This window comes from Scardinius erythrophthalmus (genome assembly GCF_964197995.2).
Source record: "Scardinius erythrophthalmus genome assembly, chromosome: 15".
Classification (NCBI taxonomy): Eukaryota; Metazoa; Chordata; class Actinopteri; order Cypriniformes; family Leuciscidae; genus Scardinius; species Scardinius erythrophthalmus.
Window position 1 is genome coordinate 25,665,716 of NC_138235.1, and position 20,523 is coordinate 25,686,238.

Genomic DNA, 20,523 nt, shown 5'->3' on the forward strand with positions numbered 1-20,523 from the left:
TTCCGATGTCTCTATTTATAATGGCAGTTACATGTCATTTGTTCTTCTAAAGATTGAAAAGTTTTAATTTAGAGAATTAATGTAGGTTTATCATCATCAAATGTGCTGTGCCTGAGGAATAAACCTATAAAAAATGCTGGGTTGCATTTAAATACATTAAAAATGTAACCCAACAGCTGCGTTTGTCCATTTTTAAATTGCATTTTTAACCCAACGTTGGGTTAGTCCATATTTGACCCAACATTGGGTTAAAACAACCCAGCATTTTTTAGAGTGGATATATTCTTTCACTCTTTTTTCAGGTTCACTGTAGCCAAAACCCATCATAAACCATTAGATGAAAATACAGAACATGTTTTCAGTATCACAACACTGCCATCAAGTGGCTAGAAGTGACACTAACACTAGGCCATTGATCTCAAACTAAATGTTATGCTTGAATTGATTCATTTCAAATTTCAAAGGCTGCCATTTTGTACAATGCAAAATTGAAATGATTAAAAAGTTGATAATATGCAATAACCAATCTGAACTAAACTGTACATGATAGGCAAGTATTACAATGTAAAGTTGATAGTGAATGGAGATCAGAGTGAAGCAAACAAACACCAACAAGACAGAGTGAATGACCATTTAATGATCTGCAGAGGTGTTAACAAACAAAATGTATTTTACATCTTTAAATGTCCTCATAGAGGAACAGCAAAATACACTCAAAATGATGAAATAAAATAAATCAGACAAAATTTTAAGATCAGCTGTTTTTGTTTTCTTTCTTTTGGTATTTTGATATTTTAAAGTTGTATATCAAAAATGTAAGTGCCTTCAAAATAGCCATGAGCGAATTTGTAGTAACCCAATGAAACTGCAAAACTAGGACTCATGGTTTACTTTCTGCATCGGTTTTCTTTACATACTTTTGTTTTGTCTCACAAAACAAAATAGTGACCCTGGCATTAAACAAAAAAAAAAACAAAGACAAAGAAAACAAAAGCCACACAAAATGAAAATGATTATTTACAGCTTGGCTCAAGGAGACACCAATGAAGAAAGGAGACCAAAAAAGCAAGTCTCCATCATGTCTCCTGACAGATTTGTACATATTTTCTTCTCTCTCTCTCTCTCTTTACAAAGTATATTTACCACTTGCATTGCACTGTTCTTATTGGACATTCAGAGGTATGTAAAAAAACAAAAACAAGAAAGAAACAGTGGAAAACAGAATTTAACACTTTAGGGGTCCTACGGACAATATCATCATTTCGGATCCCCCAATAGTTGACAATAAAAAAGACAGAAATAGAGGTAGGGGACAAAAAGCATAAAACAAGGCAATGTAAAAGCAGGCCTTAAAGATCAAGCGACAAATACAAAGTCAAGTATCAAAATAAAACTAGATAAATCTCAATTCATTTAGCTTTCTCCATTAAAAATTATGGCACAGGATTGATTTCAAAAACATCAACAAAACAAAAATATGAAATGATACTCAAGTGGTAACTGACAGTTCACGTTCACGGTTGATGGCAATAGGTTGTCAATCTGGTTATGCTTGTCATATGCAGTGTCTAATGACTGCTTTGAAAGTCTTTAAATATACATCATATTTACAACCAGGCCTTCACCTGATTCACTTTGCAAGTATTAAGAAAGCGAAAAAAGTATACATACAATCCCCAATTGAGGCATCAAGTGTAAACTGTACAACTTATAATGATCCAACATTTTGTCCCTTTGGGAAAGAACAAGGGCTATATTGAGAGCAATTTCTACAAATAACATGGAAGTAACTTTTTTTTACTTATGACTGAACAGTAACTGCTTTATATTACATTATTATTTTAATTTTTTTTATAAAATGTGTCAAAGCAATTCAATCGAACTACTTTGACTAGATAACATTTTTAGTCTACCACAAATGGCTGGTGAATGAAGCATGTCCAAGTAATAAAGTAAAATTACAATTTCAATAACCAAATTTGTACAAACTTTTTTTTCTTTTCTTTTTTTCTTTTTTTTGATTTTCATAACATAGTGCAATGATTGGTCTGATTATTCTTCAGGAAAAAAAAGAAAAAAAAAAAAAAAATCAATAAAAAATTTCTTAACTCCCATGTCCAAAAAATCCCAAAGATCTTCAGTGTTTTAAAAACCATAGATACAAATCTCCAAATGAAACAAAAGGGAAAAAATGATCAGAGAATTGATCGTTGTGGATAGCTCCATTTATCCCTGTGTACTTTAAGATGATACACAGTTAAACGAAAGTGGCAATGAGTCAATGGATTAAAAGGCTGGTGAAAAAAAAACAAAAAGAGAGCGAGTACATGGCCAAAAAGGACATTGAGGTGCTTTCCAGAGTAAAAAAAAAAACAAGAAACCTGGCAAGTCTCAAAGGCTGGTGTTGGCATGTTGGTATGGGAAGCTGGGATCTCCCTCTTATACAGAAGCTATGACAATCATAAGATGGGGAGAGATACTGGAGATGCTATTGAGAAGGTCCGGAGCCAGATGAGACAAGTGGCTCTCAGAAAACTCACAAGGAGGGAAAATCTGGACAACATAGGCTGGCTACAAGGAAGACAAAAGAAAATTATTTGTTAATAGAATGTCCCATTTTAAGTCAGCAGATGGCTAAATTATTTATTTTCACATATGGAAGAATCTAATCTTTTATGTGTGGTTAGACATGAGCATCTTGCTAAACTATTTTCTTTCAGGAAAAACTTTGCACACGATTATAATTTTTGTTCTTAAGAGGACTTACCTGATTCGAGCCTGGGTTCGGGACATTGATAATTCCAGCAGCTTGTTTTGCTTGCAGGTAAGTGATAAAACCAGTTTTAAGAGCATGGGTCTGGTTGTGGACATCCTCTTGGTCCAATCCACAAGGCAATGCCAACAGTAGGCAGTATTCATTTTCAGCCTTGAAAAAAAAGGTTTTCCTTTAAATTCCTAATATTATCCTGACATTTCAGTAGATTTTGTTGTTTCGCTTTGATTTAATAGATATATTTAAAATTAGATTTAAAGCGCCCCTATTATGAATTTTTGAAAATGACCTTTCATGTATGTAACATAGCTCTAAAAGAATGAAAACATCCTGCAAAGTTTTAAATCTGAAAGTGCACCGTATATAAAGTTATTGTCTTTCAAAAGTAAGAGTCGACTGAGTCATTGAAATGAATCGGTTTCAAACGAGCCATAAGCCGTTTCGTTGTGACGTCAAGACGAAACATTAGCATATTGCCCGCCCACTTACACCCAGAGCATGTGAGCGAAGCTCAATATTCTGCGCTATGCGCGTGCGCTCCGCTCAGACGCTCACAGCCCAAGCAAACGCTCCACTCACAAAACGCTCATGCTCACCGGTAAAACAAATCCCTCTCAGATCCCGCTCCGACATTACATTTCTCTGTAGTAGGCTAACTGATTTCTGTTTGTACTGGATTTCTTGAAATAATGTATCAATAGTAGGATTATAAATAGCAGTTATGATATGACATTCTGTTACAGTCTGTAGCCTATTTTTTATTAATTTAAATGCATTAAATTAACTTTATAAATTAAAAAACATGATATTGCCCTTTAGCAAACTTGCCTATAAAATGCAATAACTGAAAAAGTATATTAGATTTTCTTTATTTTATTTCCGTGAACATAACTGCCATTGCAAAACAGGCACATAAAAAATAAATGAAAACTAGATTAAATACATAAAGAACTAAGAACTCCACAAAACACATTTGGATTGTCATGCCCATAAATAATATAGTGTGTTGGCTATGGCTATATAGTTTATTTTTAGTTGCACTGATATGATGATTGCAAAACGAAAAACAGAAAGGAAGATATTTAGAAGAATATCAGTAACCAGACAGTTTCTGGGTCCCATTGACTTTCATAGTATATTTTTTCCAACTATGTAAGTCAATGGGACCCAGAAACTGCCTGGTTACTGATATTCTTCTAAATATCTTCCTTTCTGTTCAGCAGAAGAAAGAAATTCATACAGGTTTGAAACAACATGAGGGTGAGTATATGATGACAGAATTTTCGTTTTAAAGTGAACTATTCCTTTAATTTTGAGTTTTATATTGTGTAGGTCTCCTGCTAACTGGTTAACTCACATTATTACCGTCTTACTGAAATACTTCTGTTCAGTTGTTGTTGGCCACTATTAGCTAAAACTGTGTCTATTAATGCAGATTGTCTGTCGTTCTCACTACTTTGAGGAAAGATTAAGCATGGAGAAAGATTTGTTTTACCAACGTTTGTTACATCAGTCATTCACGCTAGAGTTCAGCTAATGCACTGTTATTGATACAGTTTCCACATGTTCACTGCAATAAATTAGAAAAATACTCTGTAAATAAACAAGTGCAAGTTAAATAATCAGTTTGTTTGATGGACATTCAAATGTAAATGCTGATTAGGGGTGGAACGGTACACAGAAGTCACGGTTCGGTTCATACCTCGGTTCAGACATCACGGTTCGGTACAATGGAGGGAAAAGCAAAACAAAAATGCAGAAGGCAATTTCTTTTTATTGTGCATGTCTCAGGCTGTACCACCAAAGGAAAATAAATGTCTTAAGCCTTGTATTTTTTAAATAAGTTTTATTAATAAAGTAAAGGTATAGATCCAGTTTATTTGTAGTGCATTGACAATAGTTTTATATAATTAGTTTATTAATTAAATTAATAAAAAAGACAAAAAGACCTTGAGATATGTTTGATAATTGTACCAAATGTGAATGAATTTAAAATTAATTTGCTATATTTCAGATCAATATATTTGTTTTCCCTAAAATTTTAATTAACACTAACTTTATTCTCAACTTAATTATAAATAATTTATTTCTGTATAAAATAATACTTCCATTAAAAACACAAACACACCCACAGACTGTTTTTAAAAGGGGTTGGATAAATATTTTTTGCTTTTAAACAGTGTGTGTGTGTGTGTGTGTGTGTGTGTGTGTGTGTGTGTGTGTGTGTGTGTGTGTGTGTGTGTGTGTGTGTGTGTGTGTGTGTTTTGGGTGGGTGACAGTTGTAGGTTACAGTTTGACAAGAGTTTACAGTTTGACAAAAGCACAATGTTGTGTTTTATTGCAAGTGTACACAAATATAAGTAAACACTTTGCAGTTTGAATGATGTCCTGTATGAACAAAATGACAGAGTACGTTTTTGCTGCCACTGTTCGATCGCGCCCGCGCCTCTCTCTCTCACACGCACACACACACGTACACAACATATTCCAGCATTGCAATCTTGACATCGCAGCCTGTTCATTATAGCCACATAGCTTCAGAGCTAAGGCGGGGCTACAGATTAGGTGTCCCTAAAGAACCCGTGTATCTAACAGTAGTTCCGCATGACATTAGCCTAACTAATTTGCACGCAAGTTTTATTTATTTTTATACCGTGTATTCTCCGTGTCTATTCATGCACCAAACTGTGACGCCCGCCGTTTCGGTTCAATACGAATACATGTACCGTTCCACCCCTAATGCTGATGGTGAGGAATAACAGTTGCAACATCTCATAATGTACATCAAACTGAGTAGTGTATCACTGAGAAACGTCCTGCTCGAGTCGTCCTTGCGATAGAGGTTCGGGTTGAATAACTAGTTCTTCCAATGTTTCATCATCGGACTCGCATTAGGATTGATGTGGTAAAATCGGCGTCATTGTTCGTTACTGTGTTTAGTTTACGGTGTAGGAAGCCTCAGGACACGCAGAGCTGACATTGTTTTGGCAATTTGGGCGGTTTTGTTTTCGACACACGTGCTGCACGTGGTAGACCAATCACAACAGACTGAGCTGTCTGGCCAATCAGACTAGAGTATCTTGCGGAAAGGAGGGATTTAGAGAGATTGATTCATCTGACGAGTTGTTTGAGAATCATTGAAAATGTGGTGATGTGCAAATGTATATTATGAGAACATGAAACAGTTTTTTGACCTTTGATGCATGCAAACATGAGACTCCAAAACAACATTAGGAAACTTTAAAATAGCATAATAGGGGCACTTTAAGACAAATCCTTAATATGGTTTGAGAAAGAGGTATATAATAAGACAGGATACTTACAGTCATACGTCTTGCAACTCCCTCAAGTTGTGAGACCTCTAAACGCATTCTCTGGGCAATGCGAAGAAAGGCACCTCCTTCTGGTGGTGGCAGTGAACGGTGAGCCAGAACATTGTTACCAGACACAAAGTGTAGCTGTACTGCTGCAGTGTCATTCTTAAGTGCCAGGTGACCTTGCCAAATAATTGGGTATTTCTGCTCAAAGACAAAAACAGTCACAACCACATTGACAAAAATAAATATTATATCCATTGTACTTCTGAAGGAATGAAAATAAAATCAATAGAAATAATAGTAAAATAAGATTACAAACCGTTAACAACTGCACCATATCAACCGACCGAAGTCCTGTGTGGTCAAGTTTAAATTCTGATCGCATCTGAGAAGAGGCTGAAGATGGACGTGGCAACTGGTTAGAAATAGGTCCTTGAGGTCCCTTCTGCACAGTGATAGGCAACTCCAATTTGGGTGTTATATTCACTGGAGAAGTGTAAGAGGGAGAGCCTGTCTCACTCTGAACTTGTGATATGTGAGACAAATCCATGGAGCTTGGGTGTCTAATGTGAGAACCGTCAAGTTTTGATTCACCAAAAGATGTCTGTGACATTCCCACAGACTCAACAGAGGAGACAGAGGGAACCTTCTGTCTTTGACACTGATCAACTTGTGAGACCTAGTGAAGAATGCACATCTTAAATCAAGACAAGATTTATATATACATATATACATATAATGGCTAAAATAACTGATAACTGTATTGCATAAATTATAATTGTAGAGCACAAAACAAACTCTCACCTGAGATGCAGCAATTCCACGATTAGCCAAATTAATTCCAATTACTGAATGACTTGGATACTGAGAATGGAAGCCACGCATTTCTCTGTAGTATTCAGACATGGAGTTTGGATTTCCAGTATGAATCAATTGAACTCCTTGAGAAGATACCATCACAGAGCCAGGGGTGTGCCCTATTATCCTGCTGTCTGAGTGAGGGGAGGGTGTCATCTTCAGCTCCATTGCTTTTGGTGCATCCCTCACAATTTGTGGAGCATTCTTTACCACAGGGGAAGCTTTAGAAGAAGTAGATGATATGTGTGAAGATGACTGCATTGTCTCTGGTGTTCGAGTTTGGCGATTTTCTACAACACCTGGATGGTCAGTTAAATGCTGGTGCACAAGTAAACGCACATCTCTGGTATACTGGTCTAGACGCAATGCCCTGTGATGCAGACCCTTGAATTCAGGCTGCATTACTATGCTTTCCGGTTGTAACTGTGGTGCAGAAGCTCTACGAAGTCCTTGTGGGAGATTCAGCATATCATCATTGCTTGTCTCAACCTGGCCACCACCAGATAAACCTGCATGTGACTTCAGCACAACATCTCTGATCACTGCAGGTTGAGGAGTCGTGGAACGTTGTGGAGGTGCAGATCGAGGCGATAAGAGGTTTTCTGAACGGATTCCATAACCTATTCCAGATAACGATGCCGTACTGGCTCTGACATCTCCTTGGGACAAATGACCTATGGGCATAGACTGGGTGACGCTATGAGGGGGCATTATCACTGATTGCTCAGCATGGTGTATATTTGACACATACTGGGATATAGGGCCTGCTGGTCCCAAAACAACAGAGCTGCTAGGAGGGCAAACTTTTGGAAAGGGTGACGTGGAATGGCCTGACGACCTTGGAGAATGTGAATCTTGCTTGGGTTGTGAGACCACTCTTTCATGTGGAGCACTTGAACTTAAAATGTGATTGCCTACCAAAGATGGATGGTGTGGGCTTAAAACTGGTTTAACATTGAAGTTCTGAGATGGTTTTATATCAGTTTTCATTGAAATGGTTTCAGTTACTCCATTTTTCTTAAAATGCTGCTGCTGTGTAATTGACTGGCTATACCTCAGAAGTTGAGGATGGCTTGTGGACTGTTGGAAGGTTTTCACAGAACCTCCATGTTGACCAGTGTGGTAGGATGGTTCAGATTTTTCAGAGCTAGGACATTCCTGATTAATCGAGGAAATAACAGGCTGAGCACTAAAGGTTTGACCAGCTAAAACTACCCCTGCATGTCCATAACGCGTAGGTGTCTGTGATCCTTTTGGTGTAGATGGGTGAGATGGTGGTTCTTGTTTTATCTGTGATTTTGTAACAGACTGCTGAAACTCAATATCAACTGCACTGGCTGGTGGGATTTGACTTATTTTAGCAATGATCCGCTGTGGTCCCTCTGTCTTTTGTCCAGAATAACTCAACACTACCACACCCTCGGATGTATTGACCCTCAAACCACTACTTGACCCTGTGTTACAATGTGTGCTTTCAACAACCGGGCGCCCAACACTTCCGCCATCCTCAGAGGGGTTAAGTCCATGATACTTGCTATTTTCATTCAAGCCTGTACAATACTTCTGCTTCGGTATGGACATTCCAGAGCTACGGTTGCTTAAAGAGATCCGAGGAGTGTCCTCGAAATCAAAGGGCATAGGGATCCGACTAATGACTGAAGTAGCGGTGGAAGTTATAGCCATTTTCTCTTTTAAGATCTGTGGAGTACCACATTGTTGCAGAAGAGGTGGTTGTGGTGGTGCTGTACAAGGTACAAGTTGAGTTATAGGGCTAGGTCTATCTTCAGGTAGAGAGGTCTTTAAAGGCAGCACAGCCTCAACTGAATTTTCATTATTAGACATCCGTGGATCTGCTAATGTGGTTGTGAACTGCATACCTGGGACTGCATTGCTATTTGAAGCAGATACATACTTCGGTTCCATTAGAATCTTTCGCAATGTGCTGGAACTTGGGTCAATATCAGAGGCCTTTGTGTCAGGAGGCATGGGAGGATTTGCTGGAGGTCCCCCAACTCCTGGTGTAGACAAAGACACTTTAACTTTAGGTTTAGGGATAATTCCCTTCTCCTCTGTCCTGGCGTTCCACTCAGGGGGTGAGAGAGGAGTCTTAGAGGATGTAGGTGAATTCAGGCAGGCTGTAGAAGTAAGGGTAGATGCTACTGGCTCAGGAGATAGCTGCTGTGTCCTTGAATAAGAAGGACTGTTATTTCCAGAGTGGAAGGCAGATTCTTGAGGTTCAGGCTGGTCGACAGCAGGCTGTTCTGCCTCTTTTGGTGTGTCCAAAATCACTGTAGATGTAGCTTCATGTTTGCATGCAGCAGCAACAGTGACTACAACTGCTGCAGCTGCTGATGTCGCTGCCTTAGGGTTGGCAGTTTTAATCTCTTCTGGGATAGACTCTGGAAGTTTGACTGTAGTGGATTCAGGTTCCAGCACTGCATGCTCAGCCATATCTAATTTTCTGTTCAAAGAAACCTTCCGACCTCTGGATTTCTTTGGAGTTTTTGGCCGTGCTCTTCCTCCTTTTTTGGCTACCTCTGATAATGGAGATTCTGTGAATGAAGTATCTGTTTTACATGTTCGATAAGATTTTGAATCTGAAACTTTAACACTATCTTGTTCAGACTGTTCAATAGTCTTTACAGTCGAGTTTGTCTCAGGTTCAATAACCTCACCTGATACAGGCAGAACAAGTGTCTCTGGTGTGGGAAGGAGAGCTGTGTACGTTGTTGGAGCAGAGAATCCATCTGCATCACCAGATATATCCTCAGCAGTAATGGAATCAATTGCAGCTGCCAGTTCAGTTTCACTTGCTGGATTGGCAGGCTTTTCTACCTCTGTATCATCTGCAGGTTGTACTATAACAGGTGGTGTTAGGGTTGGTGGTTCAGTACAAGGTTCTTTGTAAGGTGCTGGAAGCTGTTCATCAGTAAGTTTTGAAATATTCTCCACTGCCCTTTCCAGTTCCATTTGACGGGCAAGCAAGGCAGCCACAGGATCAGTAGGAGGCTCCATTTCTGAAAGAGACTCGTCCTTTTCATTAGTACTGTGCACATCTTCCTCTTTGTGGTAAACTGGGATGTTTGACTCTTCTTTTACTAACTGTGGGGCTTTGGTTTTCAAAGACCCTTCTAAACTTACAGCTTTGTCCTCACCTGAATGAAGGGCATTCTTAGCTGCATCCACAGTGAGATTGATAACGTTGACAGGCTTATCTTCAGGCATTGTTTTGGTGTTTCTTGTTGGCCTTGATGCCCTGATTTTCTTATCTAATGGCTGTGTTTTTTCTACAGGAGTGATTTCTATGTCGGCATCAGTTGTTTTATCCTTATCAGAATGTGCAAATTCATTTTCTCTTTTAGATATGTTATGTTGTTTGGTTTCTTGTGACAACTGTCCAACTTGCATTGAAGTTTCATCTTTGGATTCAGCTTGGTGATCGAGGGCAGGTGACACATCAACCCCTGCTTTGTCTGACTGAATGGATTCTGGGCTACCTGGCACTTTGTCCAATTTCAATGTTTTTCTGCTTTGTCCTGCTCTTATTGGTGAAGACTGCCCTTTTTGAGATCGTGGAGAGCGCCATGCCTCTGCTGCTTTTGATATTTCTCCACTACATGCTGACTCTTTATTTTCAGAGTCTTCACTCTCAGAATTTTTGGTATGATCTCCCTTAACTGGAGACATTTCATCACCTCTTCTACGAGTCTTGGGTGGACGACCTCTTCTACCAAGTGTGGTTACCATATGCTGTGTTCCAGCCTCCTTATCACTACAGCGCTTACGGGTAACACGGGGAGGTTCTGTAATCTCTTTTCCTGATTGTGGAGCTTCATCCTCAAGGGGTGTTGCATAGACAGATCGTACATTCCGTCGCTGTCGTGTTCTGCCATGGTTTGTATTTGATTCATGGCCCTGCTCTGAATCTGTAGCATGAACAGGAGATTTCGTAGAGTTTCTGGAGTCGGCAATGAGTTTTGTGGAGTCTCCTCTGGGGGACGAAGATCTTTTTAGCTTTTCTCTATCAATACGTTCACTCTTTCGTGTAGCTGGTTTCTCATTAGCAACTTGAGGGATCGGTGTTGATGCTGGCGAGACAGTTTTTACCTTTTTACTTTTAGGTTGTTTACGTGGTGTCTGTACCAGTTCAATCTCAGGTTCTGTGTCTGGCAGCTCCACATCTAGTGGGGATGCAACCTTGTGAAGATAAGTATTAGCAGGTTCCATTTTTATTTCTGAAAGCTCAGCAATCTCCTGAGCTTGACTGGGCTTTGGAAACGATGGAGTAGATGCCTGAAATTGATCACATTCTGGCTCAACGTTACTTAAAGATGCACCAGGAGTAGGAGGTTTGACATCAATATCCTGTTCAACAATTGGGCTTACAGTTCTTTTGGACTCACCCAGCTTTTCATTAGGTTCTTTGACAGTCACATCTTCCTTTATCATGGGATCAGGAGGTGCAGTACTCACTGCAACAGCTGTGTTCTCCTCCTTTAGGTTAATTAATGGAGAATAATCTTTTGGAGCATCTTCAGGCCACTCATTCACAACTGCTCGACCATCTAGGTTTATTAATGTAGAGGGCAAAACTGGCTTATCATGCTGCACAGAAGTCTCTGAAACTTTAGAGAGAGACATTGGTGATGTTGTAGCTGGGCTATGACTTACTGACAACTCTTGGGAAATTTCTGATACATTGGGGGATGGCCCAAACTCTTCATCCAGTGTCTTCTCCTCCTCCATCTGATCATTTACACTAACTCTTTCTGAAATGGGCAGCTGTTGGTTCTTATCTCTTTGCTGAAGTTCTAAGAAGCGGCTATGAAAAAGTACTCTTGGTTCTTGAGAGAGGTCTGTTCCTCCTGCCCCAGCTTGTTCCCCATGGGAATCATTTGTAATACTCTCTCTCCAAACTCTAACTTCAGGGTCGCTATTTTTCCGCTCAAGGTGTTGAAGTCGCCTCGAGTCCTGTTCAAAGATAGAGCTATGAAGAAAGCGTGAAGCAAAGAGCTCTTGTCGTTCTTGTTCGTCAGGCTTGGCATCTTCCTTTTTAGCATCTAACTTTCCATCAGAATCAGAGCGAATTTTCTTTTTTTTCATGTACCAAGAAGGAATAGGTCTTGGAGTGGGTTCAGACTTCTCCTTGTCTGTGCTATTTCGAAAGCTTTTGAATTTTGAGTCATGACCAAGGAAAGACCAGTTTTCTTCCCTAGATGAAGACAGTGACTTAGCACGCTCGAGTAGAGCTTTGGTGTCCGGCGTTATAGTCTTATCCAATGCAAATTCATAGAACTTATTCTTTTCAAGAGACTCAGAAGACTTTACATCTGAATGCTTCTCCTCATGCTCTCTTTTGAAAGGGTTTAGCTTTAGTGAAAGGTGCCTACTTTCACTATCTTCATCAGAGTCTGACTGAACCTCCCCAGGCTCCAATTCACATTCAGGGCGTTTTCGGATACTTTCTCGTTTAACAAAACTGGTAGGGAAGCTCATTTCTCCTGTCAATGTGGCCTGCCTAATATTGCTCTCCCAACAGAACTCCTCTTCTGTCACTGATGCTTTCACTTTCAAAATCTCTGCATGTGGCAAAAGTCCTTGGTGCTCTGTGTTGCCAATATTGTATTTTGATACATCAAAATGCAAGCAATTTTTGTCCATTGCCAATGGTGAAACTGGCTCTTTGTCCAGCAATTGTGATGCATTTGTCTCCTCCTCAGAAAAGGGTGTCCCTGGAAGTGAAGCAAGTCTCCTTTCAGGTTCATCATTTATTCGTCTAAACCTCTGATAATCTCGCTCTCTTTTAGTGCCAAAATCAAATTCAACTGCTCCTAACTTCTTTCGCTTAGTGGGTGGTGAATCGCCAGTTACATCTTGAGGTGGTTTTCCTAGTTCATGCACAAGACTTCGATGCTCAAAGTCTTCTGCATCAGTGCTGGGTGTGCTTTCAGTTTTATCAGATTTATCACAGTCTAGCAATTGTTGCTGTAGACGACGGTTCTGCTCCATTTGTTTTCTGCAACTCTGCGAGTGATCAATGTCCGAGACCAAACTTTCCTTACTTTCAGAATCTCTTTCCAGCCTTGAGGAGAGTACGTTGTAGCTAGTTAAGTGCTGCTGTTCTTGGTCTCTAGCAAATTCCATATCTACACTTCCATCATCAGAGACAGCAAGACCGAAACTTGGTTGACTATTAACTCCAAAAGAACCTATCTTTTGATCAAGACTATCAAAGGAATCTAATGCCTCCTCAATTGGTTCACCAAGTCGGGCCTGAAGGTCTAGACTGAGGCCTACTGACATTACAGTGTCTAGCTCTTCGTTTAGAGTACTAACAGTAACCATCCTCTCTGGCTTCATTTTTTGTTCTCTCTTGTGTGCTTCTTTTCTTAGCAACTTTTTATCAAAATCAATGTCTTTCAGCAAAGGTTCATCAATAAATCTCCTTAACTTGCCTTCATCCTCCTCCTGACTTATCCTCCTCAAATTATCAGCCTTTCCAGATGTTTCTTCAAAGCGCCTCTTTCGTGCAGCCAATCGGTCAGCATCCACAGAAGAGCTAGTGTCAAACTGAAGATCAGTTTTGAAGTATTTTTTGTTTTTCACCTTGCCCTCTTTATCCACAACCTCAACTTGACTAGCCAAGCCCTTTTCCTTGAGATGTTTTCCATGCTTAAAGAAATCTCTAGCCTGAGTGTCTATGCGGAAAGGCATACTCTTGTGATCAACTGAGGGTGGGGTGGTTGGAAACCGAACAGGATCACTCCCAACCTTTGTTTTTTGTTTCTCACTGAGGATACTATCTATTAATTTCCCTTCCTTCTCCTTTACTCTTGTCAGCTGTACAACACAAGGTGGCAGATCAAGTTTTCCTTTTCCAGAGTAGTCTTTGACAAATGATTTACTGGCTTTACCTCGCAAAGTTAAGCTAGCTTCTGGGCTAGTGTCCCTGTCAAGTTCAAGGTCTGTCTCCGATGATTGAACAGTGGGTGATGCAAGTTTTGATTTCCTCAACTTCTGCTTCTCAGTCCTGTCCTTGTCTCCTTTTTCCTTACGTCCAGCACGTCTTTCTTTTTCTCCTACATTTCCACGATCTGCCTCAAAGACTGATTTGTCTTTCTCTGATTTATCACTCCTATTGTGCCTCTCCAAACGAATTTTATCTGGCTTTTCAAATCGTGGTGGAGAAAGTGAGCTGCAGCTGCCACTTCGCTCAGATGAGCGGCTGTAAACATGATGTTCAGAGTCACTGGGAGGACGTTCAGAAAGGGATGGGGAGGCAGCAGGGCTAGCGGGACGACGTGGATGGGATGGGCTTTGATTGTGTTCAATTGTCCGTCGACCATGGTCGCGTTCATGATCCGTTTCAAACCTCTCTCTTTCCCTCTCACGTTCTCTTTGTAAGTAGCTGTATTTTCGAATATCCTGCTCATATGGGTCTCTATAATCCCTGTATTCACGGGGGTCATCATAGTATCGTGGATCATAGTAATCTCCCTGGTAAGGATCCCATTCTGAATAAAACTCTCGACTTCTGGCAGGATATTTTCGGCGTGGATCCTCTGTGTAGGAACCTGGGGTACGCACATTCTCATAGTATGCCCGCTCAGCTGTGAACTCATGATATGGCGGCCGGCGCTCATCTCTGCAAAAAAATAAATAAATGATTAAATATAAAAGGATATAAAGGCACCTTGATTCTACACAATGAAAGAGGTGTTAACATACAACATCTCACCTTCGTTCAGATATGATTTCATAGAAATCTCTTATGTCTTGTCCAGATGCCTGCATTGAACGGTAGAAAGCCATCTGGCTTTCCTGGTTGGCAAAGTCAACCTACAAACAAATTTAATTATCAATGCTAGACAAACAATTAGTGAGTTTGTTAAGTCACTCTCAAGTGCAGTGGTAAAATTCATATTATAATACAGACCTTTATTTTATTTCCTCCAATTTTCCAACCCTTTGTTTCCTTGACAGCGGCCTGCGCATACTCTATATTATTATATAAGATAAGGGCCATTCCTTTCAGTCGGTCAAACACAACCTAAAAAAGAAAAATGTAATATATAGAAATCAAGTAAACATCAAATTTTAATGGATTTATTCTATTGAAATTGAGTACAGAACATGAGTTTAAGAAAAATACAGAAACTTTAAATCATGCACAGGATGAATACCTTTACAACATGTCCGTAACGACAAAAGTGCCTTGTTAGATACTGTTCGGTAATACTGGAGGACAAGCCGTCCAACCATACACATGTAGTAGGCATACTCTTGCCAAAACCAAGCTGCAGGAAAGAAAACCCATTTAGTCAACCAATATGTCCTGTGTAATCTATTGGTTTTAGTTCTAATGAGTAGAATTGTCTAAAAATATTCTACTAAATGAAGATTGTCTGTTAATTGTACGTAGCAAAAAAATTAACTTTAGACAACCACATTTTGAATCACTTGATTAGTCTGATCCCATCCTCACCTTTAACCTGTTGTTACCAAGGTATTCACCATCCATTTTCTTAATTGCTTTGCAGACACTTGCTATGTCACAATACTGAAGAAAGGCATATTGTGGGGAACCATTTACCTTTTTTATATCGATATCCTGGTTTAAAAAAAAAAAAAAAAAAAAAAAAAAGAAAACAGTACATACATAAGCAGTGTTGACAATACAGTCAACAATATATTTTTTTTAAACTTGCACAATTTTTAAAACACATTTTCAAAATGCTGCTTACAACAATCTCTCCGAAACGCTGAAATATATTCAGCAGGTCATGATAGGTTGTGGTTTTCTCTAGATTTCCTATGAATAATGTCCTTGTAGCTTTGGGGTGAAACTCATCAATACGTTCATCCAAAGGCCGGAACTCATTCTCACTCTCGGTTTCTATTCAGCGACAGATTAGAGAACAACGTTAGGCCCAATGCTACTATTAAACCTTTTAATAACAACAAAGAATTGTGCACTAAATGCAAGAAACCAACCTGGGCCATGCCAAGCAGTGACATCAATTTGCATGCCAAAAAACAGCTTCCCTTTAGATGCACTTAGAGCTTTTTCTTGGTCTTCTTGCTGGCGAAAAAACACTAATCCATATCGTTCCTCAGAGGCACCATGGATCTGAACTGATGTGACTTTGCCATGTTTCTTAAATTCATGGAAAAGGCCGTCCTTCAGGCTTGTATCTAAAATTGACAGAAAGAGCATAATTATATTAATACTCTTAGTACTGCTTAGTAACACTGTCTCACCAAAGCATGTTGCAAAATAATCCTTAAATTTGTTGGGCAATACAGTTTTTGCTTTGCTTTTGAAAAGTTGCATGTCTTCATTTTACTTAATTTGACAAACTCATAAAAGCCTCACCTGTTGAGCGCACAGGGAGGTTCTGCACTTTGATACCAAAACTTTTGCGAGGTTCATCTTTGTCCAGTGAAGGTAGAGGTTGAGCAGAAGGGGCAGGTACAGCTGCTGACTGAACAGATCGAGCTGGAGATCGATCACTGGAGCTACTGCTGGAATCACTACTGTAAAAGAACACAAACATGCTCAGAATGGTTCCTTTAAGGGAATTTACAAATTCCCAGTTTTTCATGCAGTTTATTTTCCCACCTCAGAGGGGCACTAGTGCAACAACAACAACAAAAAAAGAAAAAAGAAACTGTCTGTCAGTGACTGAAAATATCTACAACACTCTAGCTTATCCAAGTTTCAAATAGTGAAACAACTGTGACACTCCTTTATTTCTCTTAATCTCATCAAATTGCCACTGACGAGAGCAAAACAACTGTGCAAGCAAACAATGATTGCATAAAAAGCTAAAACTACAAACAATAATTTAATAAAAAAAAAAAAAAACATTTGCTTGAACAAAAAGAACCAACCACTCAAGTATATAGTTATTAATCATCATCATCATAATAATAATAATAATAAATAAATACACGTATTTGCAAATTCATCTTTCTTTCATTACACTTAATACGTTTCAGATACTACCTTGACTGCCTAAACCTGACATTTTGACATTACAGTGGATACTTCTTTCCCCACTATTTATACATGGCTTTCCCTTTGTCTGTTTACATCTTTGCACTGCCCTCTTTTCTCACTCCCTCTCACTCTCCCTCTCAGAAGTGCGGCTGATAGGGGCTGGCCTGTGGGAGTGGGCAGGGATCCAGCAGTGGCTAGAAATTTCCAGTTCCAACTGGATCTCACGGGGGTGGGGGGAGTTCAAGTGGGCAGTGTGAAAATACATCAGCTGTTGTTTCTTAAAATTCCCCTACAGCCTTTTCTCCTCAAAACGCATACAATACACATAGCATATAGGAAAGCAATACGCTTCATTTTTGTTTTTTTTGGCCCTTATTTAGAGAACAAACTCTGCATTCAAAAAAAAAGGGAAAAAAGGAAGGTTTAAATAATTTTGTTTTGTTTTGTTTTACAAATGTCATGAATGTCATAAAAACTGAATTATACAAGTACACTGGTTTAAAAAGGCACCCTCAAAATGTTTGTTAACAAACAATCAAACCATTTAAGTCACATGAATTTGAGTTTCTAAAACAAAACAAAAATAAATATATGACAGCACTTAATTCCTATGGATGCCCACCCTATAATTTGCAGAAAAATGACACAAAATGGTTTTATGGTGCATGCTTAGAAAAATCTCAACAAACAACACTTGTTAAAAATTGGATATTTATATTAATTGCTTTGGCTGCACCAATCTCTACTAATTTTCCCACATCTCATTACAAATGAAAGTCTGTAGTGATGTCCTAAAGACACAGGCCAACTGTAAATCAAAATGGATCTTGAACACACAGTTTTCTGAAATATCAGTCATTGATGTCTGCCCGACCCAATGCCTGTAGCTAGTCTAGCCCAGTCAGCATCAAAGGGTGAAAGTACGCAGCGTCAACTAGGTCAGTCAACATCTTAACATCTAATATTTTAAGGTTTTCTGACATCAAGAGTCAAGACATATGTTCGGCACAAAAACTCATATGTGATTTGTCTGTACAGACCAAAGGAAAAGAAATAACAAAAGGTACAGTGATACACAAGGGCTGTGGTACGCAACTTTCCATTTCTGACACTTGCTTGTCATGAAGAAGAAAGGAAGTCAAACAGCCTTTCAGATTTTGGTATTCACGATGGTGTTTATCAAACAACACCAAATAGTGAACAGTAAAGGTTCTGGATTCCATCTTCTCCTATTTACTGTCGCTTTGAAAAAATCTGTCGATATGAAAGCATGTAATTGTTTGTGTTGGTCTGAAATTATTTCAAATTAAAATGTTTATCACACAAAAAATTTGTCTCGGTGTGAACAGGCCTTTAGATCTTCATGACCCTTTAACATTGGGCTTGTCATTGGTAAACAGTGCAGCTAAAAATACTTAAAATGATATGGACACCTTTCTTGACATTTGGAACACTCAAGTATGATGTCATTGTTGTTAAAAACATGGTTTCCAATTACTTCCAATAGCTGGAAATGATTTACTTTGCACAGCATCTACATGTTTGTCACTATTTCAACAGACATACTTCCTGGATATGCATGTCTATAACACAGAGGGGTAGGCCAAGAAATTTACGAACTTTACCCACCTGCTTGGTGATAACATGCAAACGATTCACAAGGCTGCTTTTATGACGTACATTTTTACAACAACCAAGATTTTTTGGACCAAACATTTAAAAATTGTATTGGATTCATTATTGTATTAATACATTTACATAACACAAAGGCAAAGACAAAAACTAAATGCATTCCCTTTGATATATTAGTCACAACAACTCTTTGTGCTGAAACATTTCAGAGAGCTCTACATTATAAAGGGGACCTGTTATGCCCCTTTTCACAAGATTTAATATAGTATCTGGTGTCCCCAGATTGTGTCTGTGAAGTTTCAGCTCAAAATACCCCACAGATCATTATAGCTTGTCAAATTTGCCCCTATTTGGGCATAAGCAAAAACACATTGTTTTTGTGTGTGTCCCTTTAAATGCAAATGAGCTACTGCTCCCAGCCCCCTTTCCAGAAGAGGGCGGGGCCTTTGTTGTCAACAGTAAAACTTGAGAATGTCACGCAGCCAAAAAGTTCAGCCTGATGGAGAGACTTTTAGAATGCAACTGGACGTTTCTGAATGATTAGTGGATAAATTTATGAAGTTGTTGCGGAGTTGATTCAACTCATTGACTAGCATGTAAATTCATGTTAATCTACAAATCTTTCAGAAACAACTTTTGTGCAAATCCAGTGTTGAACTGACCTTTGTTTGTGAAGTAGTCCGGCATAAAATGATTTGTCCAAATATAAAACACTTTAACAACTTTCTTTGCCACATTTCCTACATAAATTAAATTCAACCACAGTGTCCTCAGTGGCTCAGATGCCGGGAGTCTATGGAGACTCTTATGTTTGTTGGTACATCCAATAACAGAATATTTGTGATGTTTTTTTTGGTGCAGACTACATCGCCAGCTGCAAAAGAGAGGAAACAAAAATGGCGGACTGCTGCGGCTCACTCAGGGTGGTGTATATGCTAAGAGGACAGATCATCATGGGCTCACCTAAGAGTAGGGAAAATTTGGAACCGCTCGTTTGGAGAGACTGGGGATTGTTTAAAAAAAAAAAAAAAAAGGAGTGGGTGGATTTTTACCATTATAGGCTGGTTGTTTACAAACACTGTGGACACACATCAGTTCAAACACTTTTTGATTTTTGCATTATAGGTCACCTTTACAATTCAAGGATAAAAAGAGAATCCCACAAAGATAAAGTTATAATCTAAAACCTGCTGGGGGCAAAGCTTAGCCGCTTTACCACCGTCGGGCCAAGCGGTTCTTAGAATGGTTAGGGATGGTTCCAGTTGTGTCTCCACTGGTGCCTGGTACGGCGCACGATTACACACCGTTCTCGGCCCGGAATTCTCAGCACAGTTAGCAAGCTGGTAGAATCCGTGAAGTGACGTCGCCATTCAGGATTTGTCACTTGTCTGTTGCTTGGCAACCACTTTTTCTCTGTAGCTTAAGCACGCAATTTGAGTGAAGAAATGTACTATTATTTTAGTACATTTACGCTATTTACATCTCATATCATCAGTAAACCTTTACCAAGGCAACAACTGACGCGTTTATATTACATTCCAAAGAGCAACCGCTCTCAGCCCCACGATGGAAAATGAAACCGCAATCATACCAGCTGGCCCGGATCGGCGCGGAATGGAACGTTTATGCAATGAGAACCGTTCGGCCCAACAGTGGAAAAGCGGCTCTTGGTCAGCGCTGTTAAAGCCTACACGCGCATCTGCTCCAGGGCATCCCAATATGCCGACTCAAAGTGCTCGAAGCCAAATCTGCAACTTGGTCAGGAATGAGAGAAAATACAGTTCCCATAAAAATGATTGCCTCTCTTCGACTTTATCAAGTTGTGTTGCAGTTTACAGCATTCAATCAGCAGGAATGGCTCAGATAAACAAAACCCCCCAAAACAAAATCTAAAATAATTATCCAATTATCCATAATCCAAATGGCTGCACTAGTTATAA

General features: G+C 39.3%; 1 protein-coding gene across 1 annotated transcript in view; it reads right to left on the reverse strand.

Moving 5' to 3' along the window:
- Positions 1-617: 617 nt before the first annotated feature.
- The window catches only part of spen (spen family transcriptional repressor), a 32,070-nt gene continuing 12,164 nt past the window's right edge, over positions 618-20,523 (reverse strand). The window contains exons 4-15 of the mRNA XM_081386243.1: positions 16,325-16,485; positions 15,943-16,143; positions 15,693-15,844; positions 15,434-15,559; positions 15,132-15,245; positions 14,885-14,998; positions 14,687-14,787; positions 6,895-14,593; positions 6,410-6,769; positions 6,097-6,291; positions 2,768-2,926; positions 618-2,571 (exon numbers count right to left, since the gene is read on the reverse strand). Coding sequence (XP_081242369.1) covers positions 2,440-2,571; positions 2,768-2,926; positions 6,097-6,291; positions 6,410-6,769; positions 6,895-14,593; positions 14,687-14,787; positions 14,885-14,998; positions 15,132-15,245; positions 15,434-15,559; positions 15,693-15,844; positions 15,943-16,143; positions 16,325-16,485 — 9,514 coding nt within the window. The 3' untranslated portion in view covers positions 618-2,439. The remainder of the gene's footprint in view (positions 2,572-2,767; positions 2,927-6,096; positions 6,292-6,409; positions 6,770-6,894; positions 14,594-14,686; positions 14,788-14,884; positions 14,999-15,131; positions 15,246-15,433; positions 15,560-15,692; positions 15,845-15,942; positions 16,144-16,324; positions 16,486-20,523) is intronic.